The sequence below is a fragment of the Ictalurus punctatus genome, chromosome 10 (assembly GCF_001660625.3).
Source record: "Ictalurus punctatus breed USDA103 chromosome 10, Coco_2.0, whole genome shotgun sequence".
Lineage (NCBI taxonomy): Eukaryota > Metazoa > Chordata > Actinopteri > Siluriformes > Ictaluridae > Ictalurus > Ictalurus punctatus.
In genome coordinates, this window is record NC_030425.2 from 13,876,573 (window position 1) to 13,897,521 (window position 20,949).

The following is a 20,949-nucleotide window of genomic DNA, read 5'->3' on the forward strand; positions in this document are numbered from 1 at the left end:
CAGCGCATAATCAGACTGTGCATTCGTGTTGTACTGCTCAGGAACAGCATAAATAAACAGTAACCGTTGATTCCTAATTTGGAAGGCAAAACAAAGGGTTCTTTTGCTTTCGCACCAAAACACAGTGTCTCTGTGACATGGCGCCTGAATTCACTGAAGCCTCGTCTTCTTTCTTTGCACTTGCCATTGGGTGGGATTATGCTAATAGTGTGCACTGTGACATAGACGTGTTACGGAAGTAATATCTGGACGAGGCGTTTTTTTGGCAGGTCTGGAGTCGTGTTCTCTGTTAGACAGAATAAATCCCTTTGTGGGAGACTATGAGTGTGACCTCATCTTATGATGTCCTCCCACATACATATCGTACAGCAAACGCATATATAGAGCATATATGGGCTTGTGACAAAAGTTTCAAATAAAATAAAATCCACAAGCAAGGTATTAATTATCAATGTTTTTTTTTCATGTATATATTTATGCAAAAATGAGAATCAAATCAAAATATATTTTTTAAAAAGACCACTACTTATTCACACTCATTTTGCTTTAAGGCAGGTGGGGCATCTGTCTGAGCCACTCCTAGACTGAGTGGATAATAAACATCCCCATCTCCCGTTAGTCTGCACCGAGCTCTATAAAGGCAAGTCTCTAACATTGAACATGTCAAATTCCTCCTTGTATTCGGTAGGTTCATTTTAACAAAATATTTTCTGTTTTTATTTCTGATTGTTGGTTTTAAGTGATAGGTTGTGGCGGTAGCCTGTTTAAATGAATCAAGACAATTCTCTATCTAATGCAACTGAACTATGACAAGTGTGAAATACACGTTTCAAATGGATTTGCTTGTGATCGTAATGCAAGTTATATTTCTTTGAGGAAAAGGGTATTTTCCTCGGATTTATATTATCCGAGTTATTAATAACGGTTTCGTTTTGGTGAAATGAAAGTTCGGTTTCGATTCGGTATAACAGACCTTTGTAACGTGGCATATTAGATTGGCTTGATGAAAAGATTATTTTTATACAAAGAAACAGTATACATAGGAAATGTTGTCAGATGTTTGCTGTGTTTATGACCCTTCATAAATGATTCATAAAGTTCATAAACTTCTTCAGTGACGGTGGATTCCGCATTCAGAAATGATTCAGAAGAGTTTCGTTTTTCAGGGAGACGAAAGCTAAGAGCAGTCCAGATGAGGCTAACTTTAGTTCATATATATATTAAAAGACCAAAGTAAATAAGACTATTAACACATACTTACAGTGTCATCAGTAGCCTACTTTAATACGATATGATTCCTTTACAATTTCTCTTTGGGAATTTATTTATTTTAACCAAAAAAAGAACAGATGTGTGTAAATGTATGTAATTTAAGGTAAGTTAGGTAATATGAATTATGCGTTATATATTATAGAAACGGTTCACTTCGAGGGAGATAATCTTTGATATATTGCAAGTTTCAGTTTTCATAATATGAGAAAAGTATCAGATAATGTGATTGAACATGGAAAAGCGATTTGAACATGCTAGCATTGCTGCCCCGCAGCTCCAGGGTGTGGAGTTTCACACCTTCTCCCTTTGCGTGGGTTTCCTCTGGGTTCTCTTTCCTCCCACAGTAACGCCAGCAGGCAGGGACGTGCACGCCAGGGCTCAAGTGGACAAAAAGGGCACTTCTCAGAATAATTTCTTTTTTAAAAATGATAAAGTTACCGTTTAAGGCAGGACACTTTTTTCATGTAGTGGTCAATTTTGAGATTTTGGTTTATTTCGCTTCCAGGTCTTGTTTTAATCTAATGGAAAGAAAACTTCCAAAATACACATTTAGATGGTGTTTGTTTTAAGCCTACTAGATTTCTTCTAAATGAACCAAAACAAGCTAATGTGCATATTTAAACATAACATTTCAGGGGAAAAGACTCTGGGGAAGTTCTGTGGTGATATGCTTTAGTTTATTTTCTTTATCCTATTCACCTGCAGTGCCTTGCAATTGTATGCAAATTAGCGCATTTTAGTTCGTTAACGCCTAATTTGCATATCAATGTGGTGATTGTGATGACGTTATTAGACAGAAATATTACTGTATTCACCTGTAGTGTCTCCATTAAGTACAGTACATTAGTCCGTATGGCCATGATATATTGCCTTAGCTAAACTAGCTATCATATTACATTAGCTAGTAGCTCATGAGTCATGCATGTTAGCAAGACATAAGTTAACTATATTTCAGTTGAGGCACTGGTAGCTTAGTCTTTTGTGCATCACCTCCAGAGGGAGAGGGAGAGGGAAGGAGAGAGAGGGGAGGGGGAGAGGGGGGGAGGGGGGGAGCAGAAGAGAGAGTGAGGGGGAGAGAGAGAGGAAGAGAGGGAGGGAGGGAGAGAGAGAGAGAGAGAGGGAGAGAGAGAGAGAAGAAAGAGAGGGAGTGGGAGAGAGAGAGAGCGAGAGGGGGGGGGAGACAGAGAGAGACAGAGAGAGAGGGAGAGAGAGGGGAGAGAGAGAGAGAGAGAGAAGAAAGAGAGGGAGAGAGAGAGAGGGAGTGGGAGAGAGAGACCGAGAGAGAGAGAGAGAGAGAGAGAGAGAGAGAGAGAGAGAGAGGGCATAGTGACCTGTTGTTAAATGTATGATGAAAAGCAGGGGAATAAGGCTCCACAGAATTGAAAATGGCTCTAGGAAAAAAATGGAAAATGAAACAAATAAATGTAAGAAATTATACCAGTTGTGCTGTACAACTTTAAATGAAATGTCCCTCTAAGGCAGGGAAAGGGTATTTACCATGTTTAAAATTCATATTCTAAAAAAGTATCAAGTTTGCTTCAAAATACACTACATACCGCCAAACGTTTGTGGACACGTGAACACCACCCTCACATGTGATTCTTCCCCAAACTGCTGCCACAAAGTTGGAAGCACACAACTGCATAGGATGTCTTTGTATGCTGTAGCATTAAGATTTTGAATCAGTGGAACTAAGAGGAATAAACCTGTTCCAGCATGACAGTGCCACTGTGCACAAAGCAAGGTCCAAGAAGACATAGTTTGCCAAGGTTGGTATGGAAGAACTCGAGACTCGAGTGGCCAGAGCCCTGACCTCAACCCCAGTGAACACCTGTGAACTGGAATGTACATGTGGTTGGGGGGAGTGGTCAGTTGTCCACATACATTTGACCATATAGTGTACATTGTTGGATGATACTAGCAACCATAAGCTTTTACACAGCAGTGGAGTGAGTGTGGTATGTTTTACCAAATAATAGCCTAGTTTTGCTGACTTTAATCTGCTGTAGAATGATCATGCATTCACTCTCTTATTTTTAAGCCTTTCTCAGAATTTTACATGGACACATGTGACATGGGCTTTCCTTCCATCTTCATTGAAGAGCAGGAACAGATATGCTCCTTGCTAGGGAACGTAGAACTGCACCTCCTGTACAAAGCCAGTGTTCACGGATACACAGCTTCTGCTTTCCACCAGAGATGTGACCACCAGGGACCAACAGTGATTGTGGCCTATTCCAACACTGGCGACATCTTTGGGGGCTACACCAGTGAAGATTACACTCAAACACAGGGCTATATTAATGACAAAAATGCATTTCTGTTTCAACTCCAAGGCAAGACCCCTGTCCAGTTTAAGATTAAAACACCTAATGGCAGCAAGGCTCGTAATGATAACTACAATACAGGTCCTTGCTTTGGGAATGAAGTATATTTTCTACACAATAACAGTGCAAAAGTGTGCTGTAATCCAGGCAATGTCTACAAGTTTAAAACAAATGATCCTTTTGGCCATAATAATTTTCATCACAGCAATCAAGTCTACATGTTGAATGAATGTGCAGTCTTCAAGGTAACAAATGGTAAGTTTCATCAGCTAAATAATTCTGTAGGGCAAATTGCTTCAGCTTTTGTTTTGAAAGAGTACAGTAAGTGTAAGCATGTGTTGTGGCATAGCATGGCCATGTTCCTGCAGAGTTTCTACCTTTTAGTCAGGTGGGCTAAAACAGTGGCTGATTTTTCACCGAGTACAAAAAACAGGGCTTGATTTCTATGTCCACATTTTGTGCATTATGTGCCATTTTGATTATTTTGGTAAGACTTTATATGAATAGTCTGCTAGAACCTCAGGTAGCAATCTGTTTATATTTCAACAGCATGCCATATATTTACTAAATATATTACACCTTGACTGCATTTACAGTATTCATAACACTGGAGACTAGAAAAAAGGAGTCTATATATTTAATGCTAAACATGATGAAGTAAACTGTTGTCCTGCTGAGAATCAGTTGAGAAGCTGGTTCATGACAATTTAATTATATAAAATTGAACTATAAGATATAATTATAAAATATTTAGATGAATATGCTTATTTTCCATGTGCAACATTTCTTTTAAAAAGAGATGTTGATTTCCATCTGCAGTCCCCAAATCAGTCGTCTTTTTTTTGAGTCGTCTGTGAAGCTCTGTATTAATGCTGGTAATATGAATAGTTATGATAGTTATGAAGAATTATGATTATTTAAAGTGTAAAAACAAGGTTGCAGTACAGAATGTGATATACTGAAATTATGTATAAAAAATTTCTTTAGTGCCCAAAATTGCAGCCCAAGCCTCAAATTCTGTGCAGAAACCATGGAGGAACGTCCTCTGGACAGCTGAGTATGTTTTAGACTTCACTGATCATGTTTCTCAGTGTATGGATTGTTTTAGCTCTTGAGTCATTTTTATTTTTTTGCAGAAAAAGAGCAGAGCTCATGCAATCGATTAAGAATTACAAACCCCCGATTAGCAGTGTGAAAGGGATCCGGGTTCTGCTGATTGGTCCTATTGGTGCTGGGAAATCTAGTTTCTTCAACTCCATCAACTCTGTGTTTAGGGGCCATGTGACCAGCCAAGCCATGTCAGGATCTTCAGGCACCAGCGTCACTAACCAGGTGTGAACTCTCATGATGTTTACTTTCTACCATTACTTCAGTCATCAGTAAAAAGAACTCAGACTTCAAATGATTTTAACAAGTGAAGCCTTAGGAGTCTTTTTGTGGAGACTCTTAATTTACTAAAACATTAGTGACTGACCTACACTGAAGAGGATAAGCGGTATAGAGGATGGATGGATAGTGACTGACCTTTTCTGCGTGATCTCTCGTGGTTGATAGTTCCGCACCTATACAGTGAAGGCTGGCCGTGAAGGAAATGCTTTGCCGTTGATTTTATGTGACACTATGGGATTGGAGGAGTGTTCAGGGGCTGGACTGAACATCGACGACATCAGCAGCATCATAAAAGGTTACATCTTAGACCGGTATAAAGTGAGTACAGAACCATGAGTCTTTGTGCTTACAGTTAACTGACAGGGATTAAAGATACTATGAACAAAAAAATCTAACATGACTAGCAGTTAGCATTACTACAACTGCTAGCTTCAATGGCTAGCCAACCTTCATTCTTTCCTAATCATGTTCACATTTTTTCTATTCATTTATTGCTATAAACATATGTATAAATCTTTGTAATTTGTGTATTATAATGTCCACTTACTGCCTTAGCCAAATGCACTTTACTTGTCTGACTGCACTACTGTTAAACTCTCGGTCCAGTTCAACCCAGCATCACCGTTTCAGCCAGATGAACGATTGGATTTCAAGCCTGTCACTCTGCAGGACAAAATCCACTGTGTTGCCTATGTTCTAGACACTGGTAAAGTGTCCCTCCTCTCCAGTAAAGTGGAGGCAAAACTCACAGCCATTCGCCAGAGGGTCAACTCACTGGGTATGTTATATTTTAATCACATATTCAGCCTACAAAACATGAAAAATCTATATCTAAACCATTGGTGATTAGTGTCTGTTTTTAGGAATTCCTCAAATTGTTCTGCTCACTAAAGTCGATGAAGCTTGTCCTGACGTGGGAAAAGATCTACAGAACATTTACTTCAGTGCCGTCATCAAGACTAAGGTAAGGAGGTTATCCGGAGGCTGTTTTAGATGTTACTGGTCTGTAGAGCCAGATGTTCTTCATTGTCTTTCTGCATAGCAATTAACTTGGGTTATACTATGGTTTCCTCCCCAGCCCAAAAACATGTGTTGTAGGCGGATTGGCATTTCCAAATTGTCTGTAGTGTGTGAATGTGTGCAATTGTGCCATGCTATGGGTTGGCATCTTGTCCAGGGTGTCCCCCTGCCTCATCCCAGAGTCCCCTGGGATAGTCTCTAGACTCCCTGCGACCCTGTGTAGGGTAAGTGGTACAGAAAATTGATGGATGGACATTAACGACAACAATAATATCACGATTCTCGATACCAAAACAATACTTTGGCAAAAGTCCTTCAAGTGTCTGAACAGAAAATGTTTATTGGATTGAACACAGAAAAATCAGAGATTGATTTTGATTTTTAAAAGAAACCTTGCTAAATAACTAAAATTACTACATAATAAACTAAATACGTCAAACATGGTCTCTTTTTTGTTCTGAAATACATGGATAGCCTATTTGTGATGGAACACATGAGCATCATGGGAGGCAAAACCATGACGCAAAACATCAACATCGTAGGCAAAATATGACAACACTTCAGCCCGTTTTTTTCCCCACAAGTTGCAGATGTGAGAGAACATGTTTTGTTTTTGGCAAGATCACGAGAAAATTAAGTCGTGATCACGAGAAAACAACAAAGAAAAAATAATAATAATGCATGGACGCTTAAGGCTTCTGTAAATTTCAGAGTAACTGAGTGAGGCGTGGGAATTAATCCTAGCAGTAAATCTCAAGCATGAAGAGCGACAGTTTCACTGCCATAAACTGATCAACCACACCCCATTTCTCCAGTACAAACCAACAGAGTGCTGCAGGGGTGATGTATTTTTGTAGGCCAACCCGGAAATTAGCATCACCCTGGTTCCCTCTACAAAAATCCAATAGGATTTTTCCATTGGTTTTTAGATGATTGCAGAAAATAAACTCTGTGACCAACAAAAGTTTATGATTCTTACATGTTCTGTTCATCACGATAATCTTCACAAATGAACACAATTTTTATGGATTTTGAAGCCTAAATATAATCGCCAGAAGTAAAAAGCAAAAGCTATGCTATAAACGAACTACACCACGGTTACATCACTTCAATGTCACCACCACCGCTAAGCTTCTGACAACTCTTTCAATCTTTATTTAAAAACACTACAATTGGAAAATACTATAAATTGATAAATCTACAAGTTTGAGTTGGAATAGTTTGCAAGAGTGCGAGTTTAAACACAACAAGGCTGTAGTAGAGTTTTCCTGTTTGCCTTGACGATGTTTAATGTCGCCGACAACCTCTGTAGTCCCATTTAGCCACTTGTTAGCAACCGTCTTTTTCATGACACATAAAGGCATTTAAAAAAAATCACAAGTGGAGTATTACTGAATGTATTCGTCGTATATGTTGTAGAATAAAACATGAAAATATCTTGAGCTTGTGTTAAAAACAGACCCATTCAAAAAACCCACTGACTTTGGGAAGATGGAACTGGAAGGGCTAAAATGCGAACTCATTTCCAGGTTTAAGACTTATTCCTGCACTACTCTATGCAAGTGCACTCGAAGAAGGCTATTAGCGGGATGGAATGTATCAAATGTAATGATCTTTAACATTATCCAAAGCTCATTTCAGTAATCATATAGTAAAAGTATCTATGGAGCTTCTTCTTTGGTTAACATTATTGTATTTGTTTCTGTGACACTGCAGTTCCAGGAGGCGAGTAATCGCTTAGGCGTGCCCATGTCTAATATAATACCAGTGAAGAACTACAGTCACGAGCTGGACTTGGACCTGAACTGTGACATCCTGCTCCTAACTGCAGTGCAACAGATGTTCCGCTTTGCAGACAACTACTTTGATGATATCAGTCCTGTGTAGGACATCATCATCTAAACCAGCAGGTGGATTCATTTGGATACTTTCTAAAAGATATTCAGTTATCTTGTGCACTATAACTAAAGTCTATAAAGAAATAATTCAGTAGTTTAACATTATAGTTAGAGCCTAAAGGCAGAAATAGAGTTGGGTTCAGGTTACAGAAAGTTGAAAATCTATGTATAAGAAAATCTATTTGTGAAATCACAGCATGCACAACCCATTGACAGTTCAGGTTACTTAGTGAACTGTAGCTAACATTAATAAAGGAATAATTCAGTAGTCCTATGCGTAATGTTATGGTTAAAACCTAAAGCTTGGGATAAGATTAGGATTTTGGTTGAAGGTAGAGATAGGCTAAAAATGATGTAAAACTATGTTCAACATTTAGCTTGCATAAGCCATTTACAGTGATAAATAAAACATAAGTCTGATGTGAAATTGCCTTTGTATTGACTCAACATTCTTGACTGTATATGCTTTTTTGCAAAATGCTTGAAGGCTTGTTACCATCACTTAAAAACACTTTCCAAGTGGCTGAAGCTCAGATCATAGTTTGAAGATTGCGGCATTTAACAAGGTTATTTTATTATTATTATTTTTTAAATGTATCCTTTACCTAGAAAAGGGCACGTAATATACCTTTAAAGCTACTCTAAAAACGAATGACAGCCTATCTATGTACCCTAAATCACTTTAAGGAAACAACAGATCCAGACACAAGATTAAAGGGACAACCTCACCACTTCAGCAATAGAAAAGGTACCATATAGTACCATGTTTTTCTGTGAGTGTATAGATTCTTCATTTCTATGTGCTTTCACAGTTGTTCAGTCTCCTAGCACTACTACCTGATTAATTTTATGTAACCCAGAGGTATGTATGCGCTTATGGCATAGATTTTGTTGGTAATAATGGTGTAAATTTAAAGAAACATCCATACCTCCAGAGTATGTATTCAGCGGAGAATTAATATGTGTGAAAAATGATTAACATGTCTTGCATTACTGCATTTACTATGTTACATTCACCAAAAACAGGTATGAAACAGTTCTATGTAGCTCTGAGTACAATCTGTATCAATAGGCTCATAATTACATGGAGATGAACACAACAGGCTTGATTTAAAATGTTCAGGATGCATTTCTGGGCATGTGCCCAGTGTTCCTATGATGGACTTCGATTCCACCATGACCCCCTCCTGGCCAGAATAATGCCCTTACTGAAGATAACTAAAATTATCATCAGAGTCACAATATATGTACCACACTATGTACATCATAAGCCAAAAGTTTCTTGACAGATGCTGCATGATGAAATTGCATGAATTTCATTTTTAGCCAAACAGTTCCTTAAAAAATTACAACCAAGGGATACAAAATGCACATAAAAAAACCAGAGAAGAGAATCAAATTCAATCTTTAACAGAACAAAAATCAGGGTTTATTTGTCACATAGTTGTACTGGGACAATACTCCAACCCCCCAAGGCTCACACTGACAAATCTAAAACGCTCAGAAGGAATGTCTCCTATGCCTTATAAACCATTAAATCAACCAATGCTATGCAAGGAGTATACTGCACTTGATATTGGTTAATATTAATCTAATGCTTGGCAGCACACAATTTTGGAAATTACAAAATAGCAGATAAGTATACAGATTTCGACAACAGTAAAAATGAACATTAAAAGTGTATTCACAATAAAGACATCGTGTTAGTGTGTGTTAAGATCCATGCGGTTTAAGAAATTCTAGGGGTCACAAATTACGACGTTTTAGGAAGCCGACTGAGTGAAGAAACCCTGGTATAGAGACACCGACACTGAAGGTTGTTCTGTTTGTTCTACAGTTTAACTGAACTAATGAATGCACTGTTCTCAGCAAGACCTCTGCAATATCCCAGAACATGTTTTTATAATGAATAAGCCTGACAAAAACGGATATAGAATTGCCTGTGTGGAAATATCTATGAAGAATTCTTGGCACATTTAGGATGTGTGGTTCCTGCTATAGGGACACACTGATTTCCTAAGCGTGGGTGAATTTCCGTTAAATTATACAGTGTGGACAAACCACTGCATTTACAGGCAGGAGTCTCCAGCTCACAAACCTCTGCCTGTAGTGAGTGATGCAGCTGTGTGCTCTCAGAAGCTCAGTTATCACATCTCCAGCCACTGGGAGATTAAGAACAGTAAAGCAGGAATGTCATTTTTGTGTTACAGTCGTGCAGAACACGGTGCAGAACACTGTGCTTTAAGCCGTTAATATTTACATACTTTTAAATTCAAAAATGGTTTAAAAAAAAAAAAAGAAAAAGAAAAAATGACATCACTCCTCTCAGAACTGTACAAGATAAAAAACAATTAAACATTTAGTTATACACATGACAAAACAATTACATTAGTTATTACTATATAAAAAACAGGGATATTTTAGTCTGGATGCAGTATTCCCTCTCTCAAATAAAAAAGCTACAATTAAAAACGTGTAGATAGCCTCTTAAGACAAACTCTTATTAGTAATGTTATATAGGAATTCCGCCTTTAAAAGTATAACAGTCAACGTAGGTAAATAAATTCAGCAATGTCTGCAGTACTAAAAACTGCCACTAGGCGGAACTGCTGCACTGCTCCAGCATATTCCGGTATATTCCTAACTGCTGTCTTACAGTGTACTGAGAACTCTGGATAAATATGACCTCCGACTAAGAAATGTGCAATGGCGCGGTCACCTAAACCAGAACTCACAAACACACCTGACTTCATAGAAAAAAACCCCAAACCTTTACTCTCTTTGCATCAATCTTAAGTTTAAGAAAACACGATTTGTTGTTTGCCATCATGTAAATATATTGTACCAATGTTTTTGGATTGCATTAGTAAAGTAATTCAGGTGATTTGTGCTTAACAATGCTAAATGGAGATCTTTCTTTAATGTAGTAATAGCCTATTAGCCCACTTGACTTCACTGGAGGAAGGAAAAGCTGTTTCAGTGGGTGGCAAGTTTTTCAAACACTCAATGATTGACTCAGTGACTATAATGGAAATGGTTGCTCCAGTAGTAGTAGTCTAACAGTGATAATGACACTGCTTTTCACTCATTCTGCATTAATAACCAAATTAAATCTTGCCACAGGTCACAAAAAGCTAAACTAATAATACTCTGGTCTACGGATCAGCAGTTCAGGTGGTTCTACCTTCCTGTCCACCTGTCTCCCCCAGTGTGAGAGGGAATACTGCATTACCACACACTGTTTAGTAGTGTTCAGACAGCTCGTCCTTCCCAAGCACATGCCAGGCATTGGATCTGCTCCTGCCTTGCTGGCTAAGACCTATATGAGTCCTATTGCCCCTCTTTGGGTGAGGAAGGCGTCTGACTGCTCGCTGAAGTCTTCAGGGACCCCAGTGTTTTACTGAACCAGGAGTTTTTGGCAGCTTGGACTTCAGTCATCAGCACTCCCCTCTGATGCTCCAGCTCCTAATCAGAGGAAAAACATCTTATAATCCAGGAAAACAAGAAACGTAAAAAAGTTACAATGATAATAGTTAAAAGTATTAAACAACCACCACCAAGGATCAAAGCAGTGCTATTATATAGAGAGGGTAAAAATACCCAAATTGTTCCTCAAGAAAAAGTACAATTACTAAATAAACCCTCTGGTAAAAGATTACCAGAAATGACAGAGTCTTCACTCAAGTTAAAGTAGAAAAGCATAATCTCTTCAAGCACTTCAAGTAAAAATACAAGAAAGATTCACAAATGAAAAACAATGTTTGTCCTAAATCACACATTTATTTTACTTACTGATTTTAAATGAGTTACTTATGGTCGAATTCGTGCCTCTTTAATCAAGGAACATGGGAAAGCATCAGCCAAGACTAGATAACAACAGCTTTACTGCTAATCTCCCAATTGTTATCTTGCATGATAACTCTGATGATACAAACTACCATTAGTTGAATGCTAACAGCTAGCTGTCAATAAAAAGTACATTTATAAATACAAAGTGTATTAACAGGTGTAGTTTTTGTAGATCTAAGTGTAGGTTGTAATTCTTTATTTATTTACAAGGTGTATCAAAATGGAACCAGCTGCATTTATGTGTCACAACACTTTGAATAGCACAGCTGCCAATGACAATTCTTAGAACGACACATGTTATTTTGCTTCAAATGTCCATGTCTGGCAGCTAAAATAGAATGGAAATGAGAAGTTTAATAACCATAAACAGCAGCAAGATGAAAGGATCAGAGGGCTGTGTGTGTGTGTGTGTGTGTGTGTGTGATGTCTTAACCCTGACCTGTATCCTGCACTTGGCCTCCACCAGCTGCAGTTTGGTCTGAGCCAGTTCTAGCTCCAGCTCCCGCAGCTGAGCCTTCAGAGAATCCTTCTCCTCGTCCAGGTCCGAGTCACGGTTGTCCTGTGTTACTGCGGGGACATGAAGGGGCCCATCCTTACTGAACACCTCCCGACATCGCTCGCACGCCATCACTTTACTCTGACAGAGTGTGGACACATACATATACAACAGTTAGATTTAAGGTTTAGTGTTTTATAAAGATCAGCAAATTAATGTCAGTGTCAACTACAAACAAGTTTATGGTTAACTCTTTTCGAGTTGTGCACAAGGGTGTGAGCATAAAAAAATGAAATTTACATGGAGGACATCCAGGTTGGAGTTATTATGGAACAAACCAATATGCGAATAAAAGACATACAACACTAATTTATCGGGGAAGGGACATGTAAAGTAAGTGTTTGCGTAGTTTATTTAAATTTTTTTCATTCAGTGTAAAAAATGTTGGTGATTCACAGCACTTATGTATGATTGTGAGGCTAAATGTCCACTGCATGTGGCAGAATGTCTTTTTCTGCTCTCTTCTCCAGTGCCTCGAACACTCGAGGGGCGTCTGTTTACTATTTACATCAGCATACAATGACAAGCATTCCTGGTAAAAAAAAGTATCCATGTATAAATACAGATGCTCACGTGAAAATTAGCTGCAACATGCATCAGAGGAAAATAAGGCTGAGGCCGTTATTAATTCATCATCCTCATTATCCAGACGGGACGATACGTAGGTTGAAAATCGCAAATGGACATAATGGAACACAGGCCATGGAAAGATGTCTTTTGACAGATTGGTCAACACAACGTGACTGCTGCTTATAATTTGCATTAAGCTAAAACTAGCTGAACTTTTCTCACTGTGTCACGACTGAAGTTCTTGCTGCTCGCAATCCCACAAACCCTTGTGCATTTTTCGCTACTCCCCATTGGATATGAATGGGAGGGAACTTTTTCATTTGCTTGTAGTGTACATGTGGCCTAACATTCCTTTAATGGAATTGAATTATTACAAAGTAAGTGACAACAAGACAAGATCACTTTTACTTAAAGCGCACCTATTATGGTTTTGAAACATGCCAAATTTTGTTTTAAAATCCTTTAGAACGGATCATTGAACGAGTCGTTTGTGACACGTTTAAATTATGAGCATCCAAGGTCATCCAACATGCAAGGTCAAAAAACACTTTAATCTGCTCATAATTTAAACGTGTCACAAATGACTCGTTCAATGATCCGTTCTAAAGGATTCATTCTAAACTCCTCCTTTCAGAGAGCATACTCTGCTCTGATAGGTCAGATGTCCCGGTCTATTGTGATTGGTCTACCGCTGTCGGCGAGCGGCCGATGAAGACCAGAGGCGGGGCTTTTTGTTACAAATCTACGTAGGTTAGTACAGGAAATAAGTCTGGAATCACTAATGACTCGTTTCAGCTGTTCCGAATCGGTTCCTTCTTTTGCGAGCCAATAACGCCATTTGTCGTTCACTTTGATCTTTGCAGCTTTTCAGATGTTTTTACATCCACAAACATCTACATAACACACTACATGAAGGGTAATATTTGAAAAACCATAATAGCTGCACTTTAATTTGACAGAAATTTCAATGCATTGCCAAGACGATAATACTGTATGAAAACTGGAACCAGATGTTTTACCTTAACAATATCCAGCTCCTCCTTGGTGGAGGCCTGTTGTTTCTCCAGCCTGGTGCTCAGCTGAGAGCAAATCTGGGACAGACAATATAAAACATTACCAGCTTTCAGCTCACAGATCAGCTTTACTTTATCCACAAGAGAAATGACAAAAATACGCCATTTATTCTAACGATCGTAGAAAAGCAGAGAAATACGAATGTCAGGATCCTTAGATGTGCGTTATTGGTGGACAGTGAGGATTTACAGGAACAATGGAACAGTGTATGCTACCTGTTTATACTCGGTAATGATGGCTGTGGTCTTCTTAATCTCAGATTCTGCTTTCTCCAACTCTCTTCTGAACACCTCTTTCAGCTAAATAAAAACAGTAATTTATTATTACTCAGTGTTGTGAGAAAACATCCAGAAACTGACCATACATTTCAAGAAACCTCTGCTTAGACAGATACAACTATTACTGCAGCAAATTATCATTTAGGTGAGATTATGTCTCCGGTGTTAACCCTCCCCGACACTGGAGACTCTTTCCATGAATGTTAAACATCTCCTCACAGAAAACTTCAGCATATCAACAATTATACATTTGTATCTGTTTACATAAAAGCATGTTTTTAATGTATTTATAACTAGCCTTAGATTAAGTGGCGTATCCACCATGTAAGTTGTTTCAACAGAAACAATAATGTATTAGAACAGATGCATTAATACAAACCTACTATCAGATCTGCTGTTACAGAAAATTTAACAACACCTTCTAACCAGTCAGAATAGAGAATTCAACAATGCTATGGTATAAAAGATGTTAATTGGCTCCAGACAGGTTTACTTAGAAACAGACGCAAGAGTAATTCATTGTTAATGTAGACCTGTGCTGTCTCTTCCTCCTGCCTCCTTTTCTCCTCCTCTGTCTCCACCAGCCGCTGCTTTGTGCTCAGCAGCTCTTTGTTCAACACGTCGGCCTTGTCCTCCGCCTAGACACAAGCGCAGCTCCATATGAGTACTACAGCAACAAAACTAGCGGAATATTCTTTATTGTCACGTGTACAATTTATAAACTGAAGGAAGAGAAGATGCAGACCTGGTCTAAATCGTTCCTCAGCGCAATCTTGCTAGTGACCAGCTCATGGGCAAGGTCATCGTTCTCCTGCTCCAAACGCATGCTGGCTTCCTGTAACCGCCGATTCTCCCTCTGGATGAACACAAGAACACACACGCACGCACACACACGCACACACACACACATTTGCATTTGTCAACAGCTTTTCTGAAGCTTCAGCACTGAGATAGGGCTCACAGACTAGATATAACAGGGTGGTAAAAGAAAGGCAGAGCTGGCTGAACTGGACTTGCTAAAGCTAAACACGCACATCAATAATATAGGTACATTAATTACACGATAAATGAATGCATTTCACTCATATGCATGACATTGCACAAAAGCCAACAGTCAGCAATTCCGAAAAGGAACAAAAAGCAAAAAAAAAATATCACTAGACAGCTTAAAGTAGTTTCCTCCTGGTTTCAAATTCCACTCAGTATATCTTGTGTACATACGGATGGCACACACACAGTTAATAATAATAATAATAATAATAATAATAATCTGAGAAACCAAACTACACTGAGGAAATAATTAGCATGACATGCTGTCATTCACAGTTACTTTTCTACCCCACTTCACATCCTGATGCCATATTAAACAGATTTTTCAATCTGATAGGCAGAATGAAATGAGTACAGCAGCATGAGACAAGCAGCACAATACGATACAGCAGTATAAATATAAGCAGGAGCACATGACAGACCAGGCTGAGCTGTAGCAGGCATGAAAGCAGCATGCAGTGTTCACTACTGATCCAGGATCAGTATTTGGCCTTGAGACTATTGCAGGATGAACACACAGGCTCTGAACCAAGATCAGTTTTTTTTTTAGTTCAAATTGCCCACATGCACAGAATGTAAACAAACTCTCAAGACATGCTTGATGTCCAAAGTTCTTTTTTTTTCTTTTCTTTTTTTTAAAAAAAACAAAACAAGTAAAAATCTCTCACATCCAGAATCTTGAGCATTGCCAAAATTCCCAGTAATTTAGTTTTGTTGCTGTTAATTACATCTTAACAAAAGCAATTCTGTTCATCATCAACATGGGACCACTGATCTGGACTTGCATTGAGGTTCTGGGGCTAAAAGTACTGCATTATCCTCTGATCTTGGATGTGATGGATGCAAAGTCCTGGAGCTTATTTTGCGAGATCAATAAGAGAGCTCATATGTAATTCAGGGGGACTTTAGATGTATATACATATTTGTGTGTCTGGAGGTCTGGGAAAACCCTTTTGTTTGACTATAAATAGTTCTGAAAACGACAGATTTCTGAAAATTACAGGCATTTTAAAGTTACCCCTGAAAGTAAAAAAGTTGTATTAAAAAAATAATTCTGACTTTGGCGAAAGAGTATCATGGACACTTTGACAGCTGGTATCTGATTACAAACAGCACTGATGGGCCTTATATTCGTTTTGATACAGCACGTAGCTATCCAACAACTTGATCAAAGTTCATTCTGTGACTAAATCAAACTTGGGCTAACAAGATTTTAGATATCTTTAGGCAGACTGCCTGTTTTTACCACCATGTTTGGTAAACTGGCTCCTTAAAAAAAACATGATCTTTGTCGGAAGACAGCCAGGGTAAAAAGTAAATTAAAAACCTGTCCATGTTATTGCGAAATATGATTATGATTTCATAATGAACAAAAGTCTAATTGTGCTTTGATTAAAAAAAAAAAAAAGTTTTAGTCTTCTTTTGGCTATCCATGCATACCAACATCTGATGAATTTTAAAAAATCACAACACACGTTACAGAAAAGAGTCTGGAAAAAACAGACTTCCACGACTTGTTTAATACATTTAACTAACCATACAAACAGTACTGTGCAAAAGGCACGTGCAAAGATCCCTTCAAAAATAATGGTATTACACATCAGTGAACAATAATAAACTAAACAAAGTCACGATTTGGTGTGACAACGCTTTGCTTTTTGAAAATGATCAGTAGACTCAGGAACATATTGTAATGTTTTAATACGGAAATTGGCTGGTAAGTTTTACTGAGCATCCTGGAGACTGCTACAGTTCTTCTGGAGACTCTGACTGCCACATCTGCAGGTCTTATTTTTGCAGGTAAAACCGACACACTTCATTATGTTTTATTCATTATGTATTATTTAATATATCATAAAAAATTTTTGTTGAAAAACTAATGCTTGGAAATATAAAGTTTTTGTGCTGACTCAGTAATGTCAAAATAAACATCTATCAGAATTTTTATTAAAATATAGGGTGCCTAAGACTTTGGTACAGTACTGTATATTGAGAGGAAAATTATCGAAATCATTTTTTTTTTACGCAGCCACTTTAAGATAAGGCCAGCACTGACTACTGAAACCTAAAGACTCTCTGTACGTGAGAACTGAGTGGCTTTTAGCTGTGCCTTTAAACTGGGTTTCATCATCTACGTTATCTACAACGGAAGAAGAGGCTTTGTGTGACACTGTCCACTCCCTCTAAGTGCTCTCGCATGATACACACACTGCCGGACATACTGCTTATCAGGAAGAAGAAGACCAGTCATCTGAATCCCATTTCCACTCATCCCATACACACACATGCCTGCATTGCTACTTGATTAAACCATGAAGGTCCCGGTGTCATGGAGAGACACAGAAGCTCTTTTCACAGCTAACATAAACAGTAAGCCCACAAAGCGCAGTACAGGACAGAAACTACAGCAGACATGCAGGAGAAACAAGCTTTGTTAATAGCCAGAGAGAACCGCTGGGTTTAGGGCTTACCTGCGACCGCTGTAGACTATCAGTGTGACAACACTACACGATCTAGCACTAGAAAACACACACCACAGCAGACCTCCTGCAGAAAACAGCACTGCTCCCTCTCCACCCACTCTCACGCAGCATTTGGTAAATGGGGTGAGTGAGCAAAGCTCATTGGTTAAATGTGTGAGTGTTGCAGGAAGTAAACAGGAAGTCATGGAACGGAAATCACAGAAAGTTCAGCTTGCATCCAAAAGTCTTGCTTAAAAAGCTTTTGAAAATGGTCTAACATGAGAAAACCCCAAATTCACAGTGAAGCATTTCCTACAAAAAGAAGTTTATTACATTATTAAAGAAGAGATATAAATAATAAAACATGCACGTCTATGAACAGAGATACACACCAAACAATGGAATACAAAAGGAAGAGAAAAGGAAGGAACAGAAATAATAAAATATTGTAATAAAATAAAATATAATAAAATATAATGTAATAAAAATATCTTGCAACACAGAACACTACAAATCGAACTACAAATTGAAAACTGAACAGTTTTAACAACAGCATCATGCGCTCATCTGGTTTACAGTTAAACATCATAATAACAATTACAAACTCCAAACTTAACTCTTCATAATAGCTGCACGTGGAAACATTTCTGTCCTTTAGCTTATAAATAAAAAATATCAGTGCTTCAGTAAAAAAAAAAAAAAAAAAAAGTTCATTTATACAACAAAAACATCTCAGTCTACTTAAAACTAAAATGGTTCCTTAAGGAGTAAATTGAAAACAACAGTCCTCATAAGCACGGTCACCTTCTCTATATCTTGTTTAACAAAAGACGAAAGACAAAAGAAAAAAAACAACAAGCTGACCAAATATAAGATCACAGCTATGAATAAGAGTCTCTCTTTTCCCCGTGTGCCATGTGTAGCATGCCATGCTCGCCACAGATCTCTACGCAGTCCTGAACTGGGACAGGCAATGAGATGAAGGTGAAGGCAGAAGATGAGGGTGAGGGTGAAGAAGCAGGGAGAGCAGTAAATGGTTCAAGTAGCCATTTTGCCTACCTGATATCTGTCTATAGGGTCCTCCTGCTGAAGTTGGCTCTCTCGGAAAGCTTGGTACTCCTTCTCAAACTTCTTTAGCTTCTTAGTTGGCACCTGAGGAGAGCGGGGAAAGAGTTATATGGATATAGAGTGTAAACACTGGTTCTGCAATATGGTGTTATAATTAAGGGAATGTACCAGCCAGAGTTTACCTTTGAGAGGTTAATTCAGGCAAAATTCACCTAGATTCCCGTGTATGACTAATGAAGCGTCTGACACTGAATGTGCTTCACGATTTCCATCAAAAATTAATTATCTTGCATAATTCTGAAGGAGCGGGACATTGGTCAGAGACAGACATTAAACATTTAAAACCGCATAACCTTATGATTCAGTGCTGTTTTATAGTACATGAACATGCTGTGAGTGTCTCTATCTGCACTCTATTTTACTCACTGCTTGGTATGCCCTAATTTTTTATTTATTTATTTATTTTTAAACAGTGCTTGTTTTGTGGAGAAGTTAATACATTAATACTCACACAGCAGCACATTGTCTCCATATTTAGCATATGAAGAATTCTGTGTTAAAAAAAACAAAAAACATTTGATTGATGATAAAATTGAGCAACAATCTGAACTTTCTGGCTCTCTCTCTGTTTGTGTGTGTGTGTGTGTGTGTGTGTGTGTGCGTGCGTGGGGGATTTCCTGTATGTTTTTGTACCTTGGTTGGGAACCACGTGTCTCCACAAGGATAGGAAAATCTGACAGTTCTGACCTTGTGGGGACATATGCCTGGTTCCCATGAGGAAAACCACAGCTTTTATTTAAAAAAAACTAAGAGATAAAAGGTTTCTTTTTTTTCTTGATAATGTCAAGAAAACAGACTTCATGTGAAAACTATAATCAATTTCCTGTTTACACAATTGTAGTACAGTACACAGGTATAGAATGGAATAAATTATAATCGCACTCTTCGTTGTCACCCAGATGAGACTGGGCTCCTTTTTGAGTCTGCTTTCTTCTTCATATCGTCTCAGGGAGTATTTCCTTGCCACCACTTCCTCTGGCTTGCTCATTTGGGATAAATTTATAAACGTAATATTTATATCGTAACTTATATATTCCTGTAAAGCTGCTTTGTGACAGTGTCCATTGTTAAAAGCTCTATACAAATAACATTGACTTAAATTTTTGGTTAATGTTAGATTTGAATGTAGCACAGCATTAATTGGCTGTGCGTGTGTACAATTTTATTTATTTTTAACCAAAGAATCATTTTGCTGATATCACATTGCTACACCTAGTATTGGTACTGAAAACCTTAAACCCACTGTAATTTTTCATTAGCATTCACAGGTTAAACATTCCTTGCATTCTTTAGATACTTTTGTGTGATCAGCAACATGGTGCACAAGAAAGTGTGAACATTCTGATGAAATTTTAAGCCTGAAAATGGAAGACTAGTCCTCACACAGAAAAAAATAAGCCACAATGTGCTTGCTCTGTTTCCCCCAAACTAACCACACGTTAAATACATCAAGTGTGTCAGTAACTGACAGACTTGGCTTAACTCAGCTCAGTTGCAGTGATGAAGCTTAACACCCGAGACTGCTCAGGCTTGCCTGTGTTCTCGGTGGCTGAGTGTGTTGCTATAACAGCAGAGCCGCTGTTGGTTTGTGTGCTGGAGTTACTATGGCATTCAGCAGGGAGGAGCTTTCTAAAGCCACACTGCATTACTGCTGTTAAAACCAACCACACCAATTACTTAATTACTTACACAACATTTATTTAAAATGATTTTCCAACATATGCTTCCCCATACACAAGCAGAATGATATAGTACCTCATGATGCATGATGTATTTCAGTTTGGTGTCTAATACAGAAGCACTGGCTAAAGTGGCTAAAGCTTGCCTTGGACTGTAGATATGTTTACTGCTGGATCATTAGTTCATCATCTGATATTTTAATGGACAAGCTTGTCTGGTTTACATTTTACCTGATAGACCATTAGTAACATGTTACTATCAATGGAGATTTAACAAAGCATCTTTGGACAAGTTCCTAAAATGTAGAATGCAGACTCATTTTGATTAATCAAAATAAATTCAGCAGCAGAAAGCAAAAGATAAAAGCTTGAAGACATAAAAGCTTCCTTTCTTCAT

The 20,949-nt window shown here is 38.2% G+C and overlaps 2 protein-coding genes across 10 annotated transcripts in view; one reads left to right on the top strand and one right to left on the bottom strand.

The window, feature by feature from the left end:
• The first annotated feature begins 532 nt into the window (after positions 1 to 532).
• On the top strand, positions 533 to 8,333 carry LOC108270899 (interferon-induced protein 44-like). 2 transcript variants are annotated; one of them, XM_017477900.2, is made up of 8 exons: positions 533 to 684; positions 3,314 to 3,854; positions 4,587 to 4,656; positions 4,736 to 4,931; positions 5,154 to 5,306; positions 5,595 to 5,766; positions 5,852 to 5,952; positions 7,725 to 8,333. In XM_017477900.2, exons 1-8 carry the CDS (start codon positions 661 to 663, stop codon positions 7,893 to 7,895), a joined length of 1,428 nt encoding a protein of 475 aa, XP_017333389.1. In that variant the 5' UTR covers positions 533 to 660; the 3' UTR covers positions 7,896 to 8,333. The 2 variants fall into 2 exon arrangements, with proteins under 2 accessions (XP_017333389.1, XP_017333391.1); XM_017477902.3 differs by having other exon boundaries at positions 557 to 640.
• A 972-nt stretch (positions 8,334 to 9,305) lies between these two features.
• Positions 9,306 to 20,949, bottom strand: part of rabgap1l (RAB GTPase activating protein 1-like) — a 121,788-nt gene continuing 110,144 nt past the window's right edge. For 4 of the 8 annotated variants that reach the window (XM_017477899.3, XM_017477898.3, XM_053683209.1 and 1 more), the window contains 7 exons: positions 18,805 to 18,897; positions 14,979 to 15,089; positions 14,767 to 14,871; positions 14,171 to 14,254; positions 13,901 to 13,972; positions 12,195 to 12,392; positions 9,306 to 11,371 (listed from right to left, as the gene is read on the bottom strand). In XM_017477899.3, coding sequence (XP_017333388.1) covers positions 11,237 to 11,371; positions 12,195 to 12,392; positions 13,901 to 13,972; positions 14,171 to 14,254; positions 14,767 to 14,871; positions 14,979 to 15,089; positions 18,805 to 18,897 — 798 coding nt within the window. In that variant the 3' untranslated portion in view covers positions 9,306 to 11,236. Of the gene's footprint in view, positions 11,372 to 12,194; positions 12,393 to 13,900; positions 13,973 to 14,170; positions 14,255 to 14,766; positions 14,872 to 14,978; positions 15,090 to 17,754; positions 18,707 to 18,804; positions 18,898 to 20,949 lie in introns of those variants that run through there. The other 4 variants (XM_053683204.1, XM_053683207.1, XM_053683205.1 and 1 more) reach the window with 2 other exon arrangements.